Source organism: Euprymna scolopes, chromosome 44 (assembly GCF_053919585.1).
Source record: "Euprymna scolopes isolate OS-2025 chromosome 44, ASM5391958v1, whole genome shotgun sequence".
NCBI classification, from domain to species: domain Eukaryota; kingdom Metazoa; phylum Mollusca; class Cephalopoda; order Sepiida; family Sepiolidae; genus Euprymna; species Euprymna scolopes.
The window spans coordinates 54,061,684-54,078,357 of NC_136525.1; the positions used below are offsets into that span (position 1 = coordinate 54,061,684).

At 30.2% G+C, this 16,674-nt stretch overlaps 1 protein-coding gene across 1 annotated transcript in view; it reads right to left on the reverse strand.

The window, feature by feature from the left end:
• LOC145268842 (short transient receptor potential channel 4-associated protein-like) overlaps positions 1-16,674 on the reverse strand; it is a 97,949-nt gene that overhangs the window by 25,299 nt on the left and 55,976 nt on the right. The window contains exons 10-16 of the mRNA XM_080124513.1: positions 15,718-15,855; positions 15,091-15,224; positions 11,564-11,643; positions 9,437-9,497; positions 9,253-9,311; positions 7,297-7,352; positions 2,371-2,416 (exon numbers count right to left, since the gene is read on the reverse strand). Of these exons, the coding sequence (XP_079980639.1) occupies positions 2,371-2,416; positions 7,297-7,352; positions 9,253-9,311; positions 9,437-9,497; positions 11,564-11,643; positions 15,091-15,224; positions 15,718-15,855 (574 nt within the window). The remainder of the gene's footprint in view (positions 1-2,370; positions 2,417-7,296; positions 7,353-9,252; positions 9,312-9,436; positions 9,498-11,563; positions 11,644-15,090; positions 15,225-15,717; positions 15,856-16,674) is intronic.

A 16,674-nucleotide genomic window follows, 5' to 3' on the forward strand; every position in this document is an offset into this window, starting at 1 on the left:
CTGCCACAAAGAAACAAATGAATTTGAATATTAATTTACTTGTCCGGACATCCTGTGTCACAAAAAAAAAAAAAAAAAAAAAAATCACGCAAACCATTAACGAGAAACGAATTACCTCCCTTTAAAGTTGCTCTTTAATAGTTAAAAATCATTAAAACCATTCCCTCTCCAAAAACTTTCAAAAACAAAACAAAGAAAAAACAAAACAAAGAAAAAACAAAACAAAGAAAAAACAAAACAAAGAAAAAACAAAACAAAAACAAAAACAACAAAACAAAAACAAACAAAAAACAAAAACAAAACAAAAAACAAAAACAAAACAAAACAAAAACAAAAACAACAAAACAAAAAAACAAAAACAAAAAAAAACAAAAACAACAAAACAAAAAAAAAAAACAAAACAAAAAAAAAAAAAAACAAAAAAAAAAAAACAAAAAAACAAAAACAAAAAAACAAAAAAAAAAAAAAAATGATTTAGAACTTTAAAAATAGTTAAAAATCATTAAAACCATTCCCTCTCCAAAAACTTTCAAAAAACAAAGAAAAAACAAAGAAAAACCAAAAAGAAAAAACAAAGAAAAACCAAAAAGAAAAAACCAAACAAAAAAACAAAACAAAAAACAAAACAGAACAAAAAAAAACAAAACAAAAAAACAAAAAATGATGAAGAACTTTAAAAATAGTTAAAAATCATTAAAACCATTCCCTCTCCAAAAACTTTCAAAAACAAAGAAAAAACAAAACAAAGAAAAAACAAAAAGAAAAAACAAAACAAAAAAAAAATAACATTACAATTCAATTATTGGAATTCTTTTGAAGTGTCGAAAAAAAAAAAAAATAAATAAAAAAATCATCATTGCAAACATTAGTTAATAAGACGAATTAACTCCCTTTATAGTTGATCTTTATCAGTTAAAAATCATAAAAACAACAAAAAAAAAAACACACTACTACTCAATTATTGAAATTCTTTTGAAACGAATAATTTGTATTTTTTATTTATTTGCGAACTATTATCCTCATCTTTTAATTGTTGTTGTTTTAACAACGTTTCGGCCAACTATTCCCCCTGGGCTTCGTCAGGTTGTAACCCGTGGCGCAGTGGATAAAGACATTGAATCGCTACAGTTCCAGGTGAGCATTGTCTGAAGATCACGGTTTCAATCCTACTCAAATCCGGCCAGAGGATTGGCCAAAACGTGGGGAGACTACGACAACTATGGAAGGCAGTAATTACTAAAAATACAGTTGAAGATTTAACATTCCTATCCCGTCGCAGTTAACAGTCTTATTAATATTTCCTGACATTTTACGGCTGTTAACACACAAAATCAACTAGTGTAAACATGTACAATGCGCATTCTTTCGTTGTATTATTTTTTCGCCTCTTTACATTTTTTTAACAAATAATACCACTTTATATAAAAGGTTTTTCATTAAATCTAAAAGACAGGATGATTTTATGTTTTCTGTATTTTTTCACTGGTCTCCTTGATTTTAGCCTTTTTGCGCATGACTGCAATCAAAGTTAATGCGCTTATATAGTAATTTTATGTACTCAATTGAACTTTTATAAATTAATTCTCTACGTTCACTATTCCATAGTTAGCTATAACATTTACTGACCCAATGGTCACGGGTATTCTAGTACGCATATATATATATATATATATATATATATACAATACATTCAACACTATAACAATCTTTGTTCTTTATATCTAGAGGAATAGCTAGCCGAAATGTCGTGAAACAAGAACTATAAAGATGATAATAATAGTCCTCAAATAAATTAAAAAAAGAAAACAGGTCCGTGTTTACGGTTTCAAATTAACTATTTTTTTTTCAGATTTATAAAAATTAGTAAAAATCTGACACATCACAATAGTAAAACAATTATAAAACGTATTTAAAAAAAAAATTGTTTACATTAGTGATCTTTTAAACCACACATTTCAGGTGAAAACATTACATACTGTAATGGCGACATTAGTATTCGTATAAATTACAAAAAAAAAATATCTAGTAGAAAAAATAATTACAAATAAAAATAGAATTCATTGAATCATCGAGTTTTATTGAATGTTTTAATATGGAAGAGTTGTGAAACCAATTCAGTATGACAAACAAGGGAGATAGCTATTGATTTAAATTTTAGGATCCACGATTTTAAAACACGCTAAATAACTGGAACCGTAATTGTGGCTGATTTTTATTTAATACATCTAATACATCTACTATGATCATTTTTCATAATTTTTTTTAATTTATACTAATTTCGACAGGACACGCAAGTATGTAATGTTTTCACCTGAAATGTGTTGATTTAAAAGATAACCAACATAAAAAAAAATTAAAAATATGGCATACTTATTCAAATAATCGAGATTCTGTAACGCAAGGGGCCCAGCATGAGCTGAAAAGAAAAAAAAAAAGTCATGAAAATTGCAATTTCTTTAAAAAAAAAAAAAAAAAAAAAAAAAGAGTCAGTCAACATTTGTTCAATAATCGTGTTTGATTGCTGTAGAAAAAAAAAATGGTTTTAAAATATCAAGTTATGTTTGACCAATTTTACATTTAAAAAGTTTTGGAGACAATAGTCATTCGCTGTGAACTTCAGGCTAGGATCAAAGTGCAAATTTTTTTTTCTTCAATATTATTTTTGGTGACAGCAAGCAATCTCACTGCTTTGATGACGGCCTCATGCTGAACGCTGATGATTATCTATTATATAAATCTCACCGGTCTGTTTAAATGTATGTAAGTATGTTTGTATCTCTTGCAAAAACTTTTGACAGAGGCGATGGATTGTCCATCCTTAATTTAAACCTACGTTACTTCCGGTTTTGCGATGGACGCATAGCAAAGACGTCACATTTTTCTTTTCACGTTCTTTTCCTCCTTCGTGGTACAGGTTCGAACCTACCACATATTTTTTTTTTGCTCAACACACACCTCCAGGCAACGCCAGGCACACAGGCTAGTCTATAATATAAATCTCACCTGTCTGTTTAAATGTATGTATGTATGTATGTATGTATGTATGTATGTATGTATGTATGTTTGTATGTTTGCCTAAAACTTTCAACAGAGGCAACAGATTTTCACAAGATTGGTATGGTTTTGAAGCTTGACCTGTCGGAAGACAAATATCGAAAAATTGGCTAAAAACATTAATTTCTTCACCCTCAACTGGGCACTTTTCTACAGGGAGAGGTCGATTTTTTTTGCTTTTTTTTTTACCGATATTTTCGAAAGTCAACCCCTCTTTTCGATTGACTAGCCCTAATTTAAACATTTATCACTTCCGGTTTAGCAATGGGGGCAACAGCAAAGATGTCATTTTTTTTTTTTCACATTCTTTTCCTCCTTCGCGCCTGCCTGCCTACTACCACTTTTTTTTTTTTGCTTAACACACACCTCCAGGTAACGCCGGGCACCCAGGCTAGTCTTCTTCTATATACATAAAAGTAAAAATGTATGCATGTATGTGTGTATGTTTGTGTGTCTGCTAAAACCTTTCGACAGACTGAACAAAAATTCACAAACTTGGTCTCATATGAAAGCCCCATCCTTCGCCCGACAAATATCGAAAAATTGGCCAAAAACGTTAATTTTTTCACCCTGAAATCAACACTTTTCTACAGAGGGGGGGGGTCAGCAAAAACTGTCCTCTCATGACGAGATCGGTTGTACGCATGCTTCAGACAACGTCATAACCTAATTTAGTTTAAATATTTGAAGAACACAATTTCATGTACGTCGTGTTAGCTCAGTTGGTTAGAGCGTTGGTTCATTATTTAAACGTTATAGGTTCGAATCGTAGTGTGAGGTGTCTTGTTTTTTTTTGCAATTTTTTAAATTTTAATATTGAAGCAGGATTATTTAAGCCATTTTTCACAATGTTCGTTTTTATGTTTTTTTTTTTTTACTTTATTCTTAGGTTTTCATTAACACCCCCCACCCCGACAGACCACACACACCCAAAAACACCCAGGTACCCACCGATTTTTTAAATTTTAATATTGAAACAGGCTTATTAAAGCCATTTTTCAAGTGTTTTTTTTTTTTTGTTTTTATTTTTCAGAAGTTTTAACGTTCGTTTTTCTGGGTTTTTTTTTTTGTTTTTGTTTTTCAGATTTTTACATTTAACATCGTTCGTTTGCCTTACGTTAGTTTTTTGTGTTTTTTTCGATGTTTTGATTACCCCAACCCCCCACCGCCCGGGTACCCCCCCCCCCCGCTTTATTTTTCAGATAAGTTTTAACGTTCGTTTTTCTGTTTTCTTTTTTTACTTCACTTATTCTTAGGTTTTCATTAACCTCCCCCCCCCCGCCCGACCACACACACCTCCAAACACTCGGGCAATGCCGGGTACCCCTCCGTTAGTCTAATATATAAAAGACAAAATGTGTGTGTGTGTGTGTGTGTGTGTGTGTGTGTGTGTGTCTCGCAAAAACTTTTGTCAGAGGCGACGGCTCCTCACGAGATCGGTATCGTTTTGAAGCTCGACCCTTCGGACAACAAATATCGAAAAATTAGCCAAAAACATTAATTCCTTAAGCCTCAGTTTTCTACAAGGAGGGGTCAGTTTTTTGTGTCACCATTTTTGCAAGTCATCGTATCGGTTGGATTGACTTCACTTAATTTCAACGTTATGAATTTCCGGTCGAACTATGGAGACATCAGCAATGACGTCACCTTTTTTTTTTTTCTTTCCTCCTTCACGTTACGGGTTCGAGCCTGCCTGATTACTACAACTTTATTGTTTTTTCTCTCTCCACCGAAACTGCCTACTGTTGTTTCGCCTCATCCCCCCCCCTTGTTACCACCAATTTATTTTTTTTAAACCTCCATATTTGCAGAATAGATGTAATGAAGAGCAAGTCGACAGAGGTTAAACAGGTTTTCTAACGCAGACGGGATCAAGGGGTCAAATCAAGTGTGTGTTGAAAATTATTTGTTCACAAGCTTAGTTCTAGCCAAAAGGACAAAAAGTCAATTTTTTTTTGTCCAGAATTGATTCTATTGCAAAACCAGAAAACAGCAACTAAAGTTCTGACACTGCCTTGAGGCATTTTTTTTTTTTTTTTTTTTTTTTTAAATCAATTTTCACCCCAAACAAGGCACAGTGCCACTTTGAAGTATCTACTACCGGGGGCATAATTTGCAGGGGCATTATGAAGGGAGATGAGTAGCAAGATGTTTGTTCACATTACACTTGAACTTCTGCATACCAGTACAGTTGGGAAAGCAGAATCCCGGAACGGAGTTCCAAAGACTTGCAAATCTGTAGAAGAAACTATTGGAGTAAAAGGCTTTCTTACACCTAGGGATTTCTACTGTAAAGGGGTGAGACTTAGTTGTTTGTCAGGTTTCTCGGGGATGGGGGGGGGTAGTCACGTCGAGGAGGTACAAGTGCTTGTAGTTCGTCAGAGCATTCACCATTAAAGTATTTGTAGAACAGGCAGAGGGATGCAACATTTATCTGTAAGCAAACTCGTTGAGCACATAACAAGAAACCTGCCCTTCCAGCAATCCTCTTGATTTGTTTGTGTGGAGCAATCAGAAATGTTTAAACTTTACTGCTGAATGTTACATATGAATCAGTTCAGATTTTCAACTGAGATTTAAACATGAATTTAAATGTATAAGAACACGTTAACACTCCTTATACATATTACGAACATGCATAAGAACACGTAGTACAATGGCAGCTTTCCCCTCTCTGCCTGGCACAAACATATCGAGGATCAGCAGACCACCTGGGCAATAACAATTAAGGACGTCCTGGTGGTACTATTGGGCCCACAAGTAGTTGGTCTTCGGTGTTAGAACCGGGAATAGTTAGCCATAACTTGCGACCCAGACTGCAGCTCCGACCATCTCCCTTACTGTACCTGAAGCCGACGAAGACACCACAGATGTCAGGGAGATGTTCATAAAGCAAGATAGACGCATACTGGAGTTAAGCAACCAGATGCAGAACCTAACCATGAAGCAGCACAAAACATACTAATATGTATGTATGTATGTCTTGCAAAAACCTTTGACAGAGGCGACGGATTTTCACAAGATCCATATCGTTTTGAAGCTTGACCCATCAGATGACAAATATCGAAAAATTGGCTAAAAACATTAATTCCAACAAGATGACCTTTGTTGCAAACGCTCTGAGTCAGAACAGATATTCTCAAAACTGGACTACGACGATTCGAGATGCAGTTCGTGCTCAGGAAGATGCCAGCTCAATCTGACAAGGATGATAGCCACTAGGAGTACAAGTAAATATCCGCATCGCATGATATTACGCTTGTGGCGATCAGGTCTGCAGTGAAACCGATGTAAAAGAATTAGGCCCTTCTATTTATCACTAGCATTTCAGCCCGGCGTTGCCCGGGTGTTTGGAAGTGTATGTTGAGCAAAAAAAAAAAAAAAAAAAAAAAAAAAAAAAAAAGCGGTCAATTTTTTAAAAACTTTGACCCCTATTATGATCCCTTAACATTTATTGTTTGGGGCTCAAATCAAGTTATTAAGTTAGATCCATGTCAAAGGAACCTATATCTAAAATTTCAAGTGTTTAGACCCAAAATTAGCGGAGGAATTTGGTAGAGTTCTCAAAGGTCAAATCGTTGAACTGTCACACCTTGACAGCCAAATTTCTGGCCGAAATCTCAGTATCAAATTTCGAGTCTGTAGACTGAAAATTAACAGAGTTATTGCGTAGGGAAATGTACACACACACACACACATACACAGACACGTTCACTTTTATATATAGATTGTTATAAAGGATATCGAACACTTTCGTGTATAGTATCTGTTCTGTTTAGTGTACAATAGATTTATTAGCACTCATCTCCCTTTAGCAGCCTTTCTAGCTACTCATTCATAACCTAGCTTAGACCCGTCCAGCATATCTATATAACATACTTTTTTCTATCCTTTAAATATCTTGATATTTTTGGATATCTCCATTTAATTTCATTCATTCATTTCTAAACTCCTCATTTACTCTCACTCCTCCTCTATAAATTTTTTTTTCTTTCATTCACTGCAAAAAAAAAAAAAAAAAAAAAAAGGTATCATTTTTGGCATCAGAAAATATGCATAAATTTTTCCCCTGGATTCTGAGATCTCATAATGTCCTGATTTTCTCCTGATTCCAATTAATCGTCCCAACATAAATATTGATTTCAATCGTTCACATAGCGGCATCAATGCAAAACATATGCATAAATTTCGTTTTAAGAAATTTTTGCAAATAAAACCAGGAATAAAAATAATTTGACTCACCATTAATTTTTTTGATTTCATTGAGTTCATTTCTGGACAATAAAAGGTGCTTGTAACTGAAAAAGATTTTTTTAATAAAAATAAATTTTAAAAACTAAATTTAAAAAAAAAATTAAAAAAATCAAATAAATTTTAAAAACTAAAAAAAAAAAATCAAATAAATTTTAAAAACTAAATTAAAAAAAAAAATAAAAAAAATAAAATAAATTTTAAAAAAAATTAAAAAAATCAAATAAATTTTAAAAACTAAAAAAAAAATCAAATAAATTTTAAAAACTAAAAAAAAAATCAAATAAATTGTAAAAACTAAAAAAAAAAAATCAAATAAATTTTAAAAACTAAATTAAAAAAAAAAATCAAATAAATTTTAAAAACTAAATTAAAAAAAAAAAAATCAAATAAATTTTAAAAACTAAATTAAAAAAAAAAATCAAATAAATTTTAAAAACTAAATTAAAAAAAAAAAATCAAATAAATTTTAAAAACTAAATTAAAAAAAAAAATCAAATAAATTTTAAAAACTAAATTAAAAAAAAAAATCAAATAAATTTTTAAAACTAAATTAAAAAAAAAAAATCAAATAAATTTTAAAAACTAAATTAAAAAAAAAATCAAATAAATTTTAAAAACTAAATTAAAAAAAAAAAATCAAATAAATTTTAAAAACTAAATTAAAAAAAAAAAAAATCAAATAAATTTTAAAAACTAAATTAAAAAAAAAAAATCAAATAAATTTTAAAAACTAAATTAAAAAAAAAAAAAAAAATCAAATAAATTAAAAAAAAAAAAAAAAATCAAATAAATTTTGGTACTCTTGCATAATTTGACCCGAATTCTCATGAATTCCCATCAAGCATGGATCGGGCGAGACCGGCAATTATCGGTGTCGGCCGAACATCGTAACAGATGCAGACTAATAAAAAAAAAAAAAAAAACCGGAAAAAATACAAATGTAAATAATCAAAAATAACCAAAAAAAAAAAACCTTGAAAAATGAAAATATGTTCATTTCATTTTAGTATTTAATTTTTTTTTTTTTTTTTTTTTTTTTTTTTGCAAAATATTTATCAACAGAAAGTTTGTTTTTTTTCTCCAAGAAAAGATTTTTTAACTGTATAATTGTTAGGTGTAAGTTATTTTTGTTTCCTTTTCTTTTTTGTAACCATATATTTTTATTTATTTATTTTTTTTTTTTTTCAAGATTTGTTGTTCAGTCAAGTTCTTTTGGTGGCACTGTCCATTTGTGCATCTCCAGGAGAAACCATCCTTTACACACAATCTTTTTTAAGTAAACATTTGTGTTTACAATTGTTGCACCTCAATTTTTTGGGGGGGACAGCAATTTCTTCTCCTGACAATATGAGATTGTCTGCATCGATGTTTTCATTTTTTTTTTCTAACATGTATAGATTTATTTTCTTGCCTGTCATTTTTCTGTTTGGCGAGTTTGAAAATATATTTGTTTGCCAGTTTTTCTTTTTTTTTGTTGTTGGTTTAGTCGCTTTCTTCCAATTTGAATGTATCCTGCTTCCATTTAGATAGCGCTTTTTCTTTGGCTAATCAAACTCCCAAAATTCAATTGAAAAAAATAAATAATCAGAAAATAAAAAGTCACCCCCCTCCCCCTTAATATCACCTTAAAAATTACTAAAAAATATAACAGAAAAAAAAATTAGATAAATAAAATAAAAAATTAGCATTTCAACATTTAAACAACACTCGGCTGACACCGATGATTGCCGGTCTCGTCCGATCCATGCTTGACGGGAATTCACGAGAATTCAGGGCAAATTATGCAAAAGTACCTTTCTTTTTAAATTAACTAAATTCCCCACCCAGGTTGCCCCTTATGAATTTAATTTGGAAGTCAATTTTTTAAAGGTATTCAGCACGTAAAACGGATGTTGATCGATGAAAGATGATGATTAAAAAAAAAAAAAGAAAAAGGGTACTTACTCGGAATGATCACAAAAGCTATGAACGAGCCGAAGAAACTGGATCTTCAAAGCTACCTCCTGGATGAATAAAAAAAAAAGAAAAAGATTTCAGCATTTCGAATGACACATTTCTTTTTTTTTTTTTTTTACCGTCATTCCATTATGAAAATATTTAAAAATAAAATTTAAAATCAAATACTCACAGGACTACATTCACAACTTGAATTATGGCCTATCAATCTGTGACGGACTCCATGCCGAGTTCTAAAAAAAAAAAGAAAAAAAAAGGAAAAGAAAAAGAAAGAAAAGAATTATAAACAATTATGCTGCAAAATATTAAAAGGAAAACAAAAAATATTAAGAAAATATAAAATGAAAAATATAAAAATTAAAAGAAAAATAAAGGGAAAAGAAATAAATAGAAAAAAAAAAGAAAGAATACAGCAAGAAAAAACAAAGAAAATAGACAAGAAACAGAAAAAAAATGAAAAATAAAGAAAAAGAAAAAGAAAAAAGAAAACAAATAAAAAATTAAAAACTAAAGAAAAAAGTAAAAGAAAAAAAGAAAAAAACGAAAAAATAAAAACGGACAAGGAAAAATAAAGAAAAAAGAAAAAGGAAACACAAAAGGAAAAACAAAAGAAACTAAAAAGAAAAAGTAAAGAAAGAAACAGAAAAGAAAGAAACAGAAAAGAAAGAAACAGAAAAGAAAGAAAAAGTAAAGAAAGAAAAAGTAAAGAAAAAGAAAAGAAAACGAAAAGAAAGAAAACGAAAAGAAAGAAAAAGAAAGAAAAAGTAAAGAAAGAAAAAGTAAAGAAAGAAAAAGTAAAAGAAAAAGTAAAGAAAGAAACAGAAAAGAAAGAAAAAGTAAAGAAAGAAACAGAAAAGAAAGAAACAGAAAAGAAAGAAACAGAAAAGAAAGAAAAAGTAAAAGAAAAAGTAAAGAAAGAAACAGAAAAGAAAGAAACAGAAAAGAAAGAAACAGAAAAGAAAGAAAAAGTAAAGAAAGAAAAAGTAAAGAAAAAGAAAAGAAAAAGAAAAGAAAGAAAACGAAAAGAAAGAAAAAGAAAAAAGAAAAAGTAAAGAAAGAAAAAGAAAAAAGAAAAAGTAAAAGAAAAAGAAAAAAGAAAAAGTAAAAGAAAAAGTAAAGAAAGAAAAAGTAAAGAAAGAAAAAGTAAAGAAAGAAAAAGTAAAGAAAGGAAAAGAAAAGAAAGAAAAAGTAAAGGAAGAAAAAGAAAAGAAAAAGAAAAGAAAGAAAAAGAAAAGAAAGAAAAAGAAAAGAAAGAAAAAGTAAAAGAAAAAATAAAGAAAAATAAAAAGAAAAAATAATGAAAAAGAAAAAAAGAAAAAGAAAAAGAAAAAAAGAAAAAGAAAAAAAGAAAACAAATAAAAAATTTAAAACTAAAGAAAAAAGTAAAAGAAAAAAAAAAAACGAAAAAATAAAAACGGACAAGGAAAAATAAAGAAAAAGGAAAAACAAAAGAAACTAAAAAAGAAAAAGAAAAAAGAATAAGAAAAAGTAAAGAAAGAAAAAGTAAAGAAAGAAAAAGTAAAGAAAGAAAAAGTAAAGAAAAAGAAAAGAAAAAGAAAAAACAAAGCTTTTTTATTAGAACTGCACGCCTGTGGAATTGTCTTCCGTTTTCCTGCTTTCCGGCTGACTACAATATGGTTGTCTTCAAGTCTAACGTAAATAAGTTCTTGATGAGCCGTTCCATATAAGTTATCAAATTTACCAAATTTTCATCACTAATGATTATTATATAGGCCAATTTCTACTGTACACTCTTTAACCCTTATCCTTGAGTGGCCCCTTGGCCTTGATAATGTGTTGATACCTATGAAAAAAAAAAAAAAAAAAAAAAGAAAAAGTCCAATGTGAACAAGTTCTAATTGAATCGTCCCCCTAAGTAATCCAAGTTACAAAATTCCCACTGTTTACTATGCTAAAATCACAATGACTAATGTATACCTATTAACCCTTATCCTTGAGTGGCCTCTGGGCCTTGATAAGTGGTGACACCCATGTAAAAAAAAAAAAAGAAAAAGAAAAGAAAGAAAAAGTAAAAGAAAAAATAAAGAAAAAAAAAGAAAAAGAAAAAGAAATAAAAAAAGAAAATCGAGAAAAAGAAAAGGAAAAAGAAAAGAAAGGAAAAAGTAAAAAGCCCTCCCCACAAAATAACAAAAACAAACAATTCACACTTAAAAATAAAAAAAGGTAAACTCCTACGCCCCCAAAAAAACTCATGCTTAGAAATAAAAACATAAAAAAGTAAAAGTAGAAAAAAAAAACAAAAAAAAACTGTGCTTAAAAAACAAAACCAAAAACTCACGCTTGGCATTTCCAAATAAACTGATCAAAGAGTTCACTTAGTCCTGGAGCTAGTTTTAATTCTGCTAGTTTCCTCTGAACCTGTGGCACAAGACAAAAAAAAAAAAAAAAAAGACATCGGAAAGTTTTATTTGTACAAAACAAAAGATGAACTATCAACAAATAAAAAATGGTTTACAGGCAGAAAATTTTTTTAAAATCTATTTACTCTCTCACATTCTCCGCTGCAACAACGACAACGACGACATCAGAGCCGTTGTGAATAGTGTTGATGAAGAATATAGATTTTTTTTTCTTGAGACAAATTGGTTTCTTATCCATTTTTCTTTTTAATTTCTTTAGAAATTCCACGTCTACATTTATTGTTGTTGTGGAAGTGAAATCTAACCAGTGAGGGTTGAGGACATGTGTTACATGGAGCAAAATCATATGCGAAAGACGTGATGAATGTGTAGTGTAAGTCTTAAACCCTTTTTGGATTATTTAATGTCGAATCCAGTTATTTTTGAAACAAGTATTCATGTTGCATCCAGTTATTTTGTAGAAGGTTTTTATTCTTCAAGCGCTTTGTATCTTTCTTCAATCGCTAGTTTGTAGTGTTTGGTTTGGTTGTTTTATGGTGGATTTTATCGTTTTAGTTCCCTGCCCTGCAGAACAAGAGTTTTGCAATGGGAGAGGGAAAAGGGTTACAGTATTATAAATGTTTGAGTGGAGGGGGTAAGGAAAGAAAGAGAGAGTGGAGGGGGTAAGGAAAGAGAGAGAGAGAGAGAGTGGAGGGGGTAAGGAAAGAGAGAGAGAGTGGAGGGGGTAAGGAAAGAGAGAGAGAGAGTGGAGAGGTAGGTTTTGTTTGGTTATTTTACAGCATATCAACCCTTTTCGGATTATTTAATGCCAAATCCAGTTATTTTGAAACAAGTATTCATGTTGCATCCAGTTATTTTGTAGAAGTTTTTATTCTTCAAGCTCTTTGTATCTTTAATCGCTAGTTTGTAGTGTTTGGTTTGGTTTTTTTATAGTGGATTTTATCATTTTTCTTCCCTGCCCTGCAGAACATGAATGAGTTTGGCAATGGGAGAGGGGGAAAGGGTTACAGTATTAATGTTTGGTACATTTTAAGTTATGAAACCAGTCAGGAAGTGGGGGAAGATATAAAGAGAAAGGAGAAGAAGGAAAAAAGGGGGGAAAAGTGGGTTGCTGTTGTTTTTGCAGAACATAAAAAAGTTTTGCGAAAGGAAGTAGAAAAACAAAAAACATCAATGTTGCGTGCATTTCGTCTCAGTATTGGTTGGTTGGTTTTGTTTTACGGCATATCAACCCTTTTACAGGTTATTTAATGCCGAATCTTGTTATTTTGAGGAATGATTTTTAATGGAGTATATATTAGTTTGTTTTTTTTTTAAGTCAGATTCTATTTAACCCACAGTTGGGACCCTAACAGGTTCGTCTCAGGAAGTCAATATCTTCAGACAGCCTGATTTGGTATCTTCAATCGCTAGTTTGTAGCGTTTGGATGTTTTATAGTAGATTTTATCGTTTTTGTTCCCTGCCCTGCAGAACATGAATGAGTTTTGCAATTGGAGAGGGAAAAGGGTTACATTATTAATGTTTGGTACATTTTAAGTTATGAAACCAGTCAGGAAGGGCGGGGGGGGGGATAGAAAGAAAAAGGGGAAATAGGAAGAAGGAAAAAAGGGGGGAAAGGTGGGTTGTTATTTTTGGCTTTGCAGAACATAATTAATAGGGATATGACAACAGCATATTCTTTTCCTTGTTCTGATTCTCAGGTATTGATATCTTACATGTTTTTATGTAGAGTGATGTGGTTCTCGGTTGATTAATTGTCTGTGTCGCATATATACTCGAGAGTAAAAACAAAAAGAATATGCTGTTGTCACAGCCCTAATAATTAAGTTTTGCAAAAAGGAAGTAGAAAAACAAAAAGTATCAATGTTATGTGCATTTCGTCTCAGGAAGTCAATATCTTCTTATCTGACAAATTCCATTTTTTATTTATTTATTTTTTTTTTTTCACACTTTTGCACCGATTTTCTCCAAACCGATATATAAAGTTTCCCATCGGTTCCAATATCCTATATATTAAGTTTCAGGTCTGTAGACCAAAAAGCGACAGAAGTTTTGCATGCAAAAGTTTTCAAACAAATACATCTACGCATACGTAAATATATATAGAAAGAGGTTTGTGTTTACTATAACCTTTTTACGCAAATATTACGCAAGTATAAATCATGTAGAATATCTGCATGAATATAATTACACATAATAGTTAACTAAAGATGATCATCCCATAAGAAAACCGGAAAATCTAATAGGGAATTAATTAAAATGAATGTTTAAAAGAGGAAATTAGCTAGTAATGATGGACCCTCCTGTTAATTATATGAGTTCCGCCACAACAACTAAGTTGCTCGGAAATGAACACAGATGATTTTTTTATAGTGGTGAAGGCTTTGTGTAGAACCAACCACACTTTTTAGTAATACTGCTAATATTCGTCACTGCAATGGCTGCCACAAGACATATAGATCTCAAGTTTTACATCTAAATTCACGAGCTAGTAATATATATATATATATATTAGTGTTAGAACGATTAATCAAAATTGGAAAAAACGGATCTTTTGAGGATATCAGAATTGGAAAAATTTATACCTATTTTCTATTCTTTTCATTGTCATTTTTTATTTGATTTTATTTAAAGCAAAATATTCCACTGCCGGTAGAATAATAAATATTTATTGATTTTTAAACTACCAGTAAAACTAAAATCAATAGATAACCCCTCCCCCCACCCCACAAGTGTATTTTTACGTTTGAGAAAATATTAGCATATTCAATATGTATTTTTACGATAATCGGGAATAAATAGCAACTATATTGCTAAATGTTTAGAAATTTATAAAAAAATTGGAATCTGTAATAATACTGAAATCGTTCCATCACTAATATATTTATGAAATTCAAAATGTCGTAATGGAAACATATAAGGTATTTACAACTTCTCTTCCAATTTTCAGTTTTTAATCATGTTAACACGCACTTTGTTTCCTTTTGATGGCTTGATTGTTACTATTTCTTCCGATGAGTTAAGGGCAAAATAGATTCATTGATTGATATAATTAAGTGAATGATTTTGTGCTACAAAACAGATACTGTCAAGAATTGTAAATGTGAATTGAATTAAAAGGAATAAATTATAAGATGGTCAACATCATGAATTTTGGAATATAGTTTTTTGTCATTTATTCTCTCTCTCTCTCTATATATATATATATATATGTGTGTGTGTGTGTGTGTAAGCAAGTTTACAGTTTCTATAGGAAAGCAACCATTTGAAGTTAGAACAAACAAGCGAAAAAAAAAATAAATAAATAAATAAAACTTGTCAAAAATTTTGGTTTGAAGCTTTTGCTCCCAGACAATACCAGGTTTCTATTTGAGTGAAACAAAAAAAAAAAAAAATGGCATCCGGTTTTTTGTTTTTTTGTTTTTTTTCTGTTGTATGACTTACTTTCTTTCTGTGTTTACCAAGTAGAAACAAGCCAAGCACGTAAACAACTTCGACCCGTTGTGCGAGGTCTTCCGTGATTCGTAGACCCTGCTGCGTCTTCAATGGTGAACCGCGTGCTCGGGCAACAGAAATTCCTGAAATGAAAAAATTTGTTTACATCTCAAATGTCATTCCTCACAACAAAATCATTTGCTGACCTCTAGCAAAGCGTGTCGAGAAGGTACTATTATCTGCTAATAAGAAAAAATAAAAATAGAAAAAATAAAATTGGAAAAATTGGAAAAAATAATAATAGAAAAAAATTAAAAAAAAATAGAAAATAAAATAGAAAAAATTGAAAAAAATAAAAATAGAAAAAATAATAAAAATAGAAAAAATAAAAAAATAGAAAAAATAAAAAAAATAGAAAAACTAATAAAAATAGAAAAACTAAAAAACTAATAAAAAAAAAAGAAAAAGAAATTAATAGAAAAAAATTAAAAATAAAATAGAAAAAAATTAAAAAATAGAAAAATAAAATAAAAAGAAATAGAAAAAAATAACACGTAGTTCAACAAAGTTCAAACAAGTAAAAAATATTAGAGGAGGATGAGGAAGAGAAAAAAAAAAAAAAGAAGGAGTACTGACCCCCAACAAAATCGTCAAATTCATCCGCATGCGCTTCTTCCGATGTCGTTTCATTATCCTCGTCATCATCCATTTGGTTTTCAATCCATTCCATCCAGCAATCCAACTCGCTGGAAAATCCTTGGAATCGGGGAGTATCTAGAAGAATGAAAAAACGCAATCAGAGAAAATAAAAACTTTTTCGCTGCAATTTTTGTTCCCTTCTTATAGGTGCCTTCAATAAGTTTCCGGACTTATTTTTTGTACAGGCATTTAAAATTGTCATAGTATTGTGGAGATCAGAATGTGTTAGTCTAAAACAAGCGTTCCAATGGGGGGAACATTTGCCTTTAAGGTCGCATATTAAAGGGATCATCCATCATTCAGAGCCTATTTTGGACATTTTTTTTTTACATCCATAAAATGTTTCGGTAGAAGTGCAGTATCTTTTCACCCTAAAAAAAAAAAAAAAAAAAAAAAAAGAAATCATTTAAAATTACCACAATTATAGGTTTTCAAAGGTGCTGAAAATGAAAATAACATTTAAAATTCCAGGAAATTAGTGGTTTCCAAGATATGAAGAAATCAATAGTTTTAAAAAGTCGGGAATCACTTTTCTATATTAATTTAACATAAGATGAACCCCCACTATGGCCACTTTTTTTTTTGGGGGGGGGGGTCTTTTTTTTTTTTTTTAGGGGTGGTGTTTATTGTGGCCTGGTAGACAAACACTAAACCTACCTTCTAAAACTTGTTTTCTATAGGTTTCAGGTGTGCTGAAAATGAATATTGCATTTAAATTTTCTGAAAATAAGTATTTTTTCATATATTAAGTAAAAATATGCATACATTTGTGCATACAAAAATGGCCACCACTTATAACAAAGATTTACATTGCTTAATACCCAGAAAAATACTTATTTGCAAAAATTTAAATGCGATATTCATTTTCAGCACACCCGAAAACCTATAGAAAAC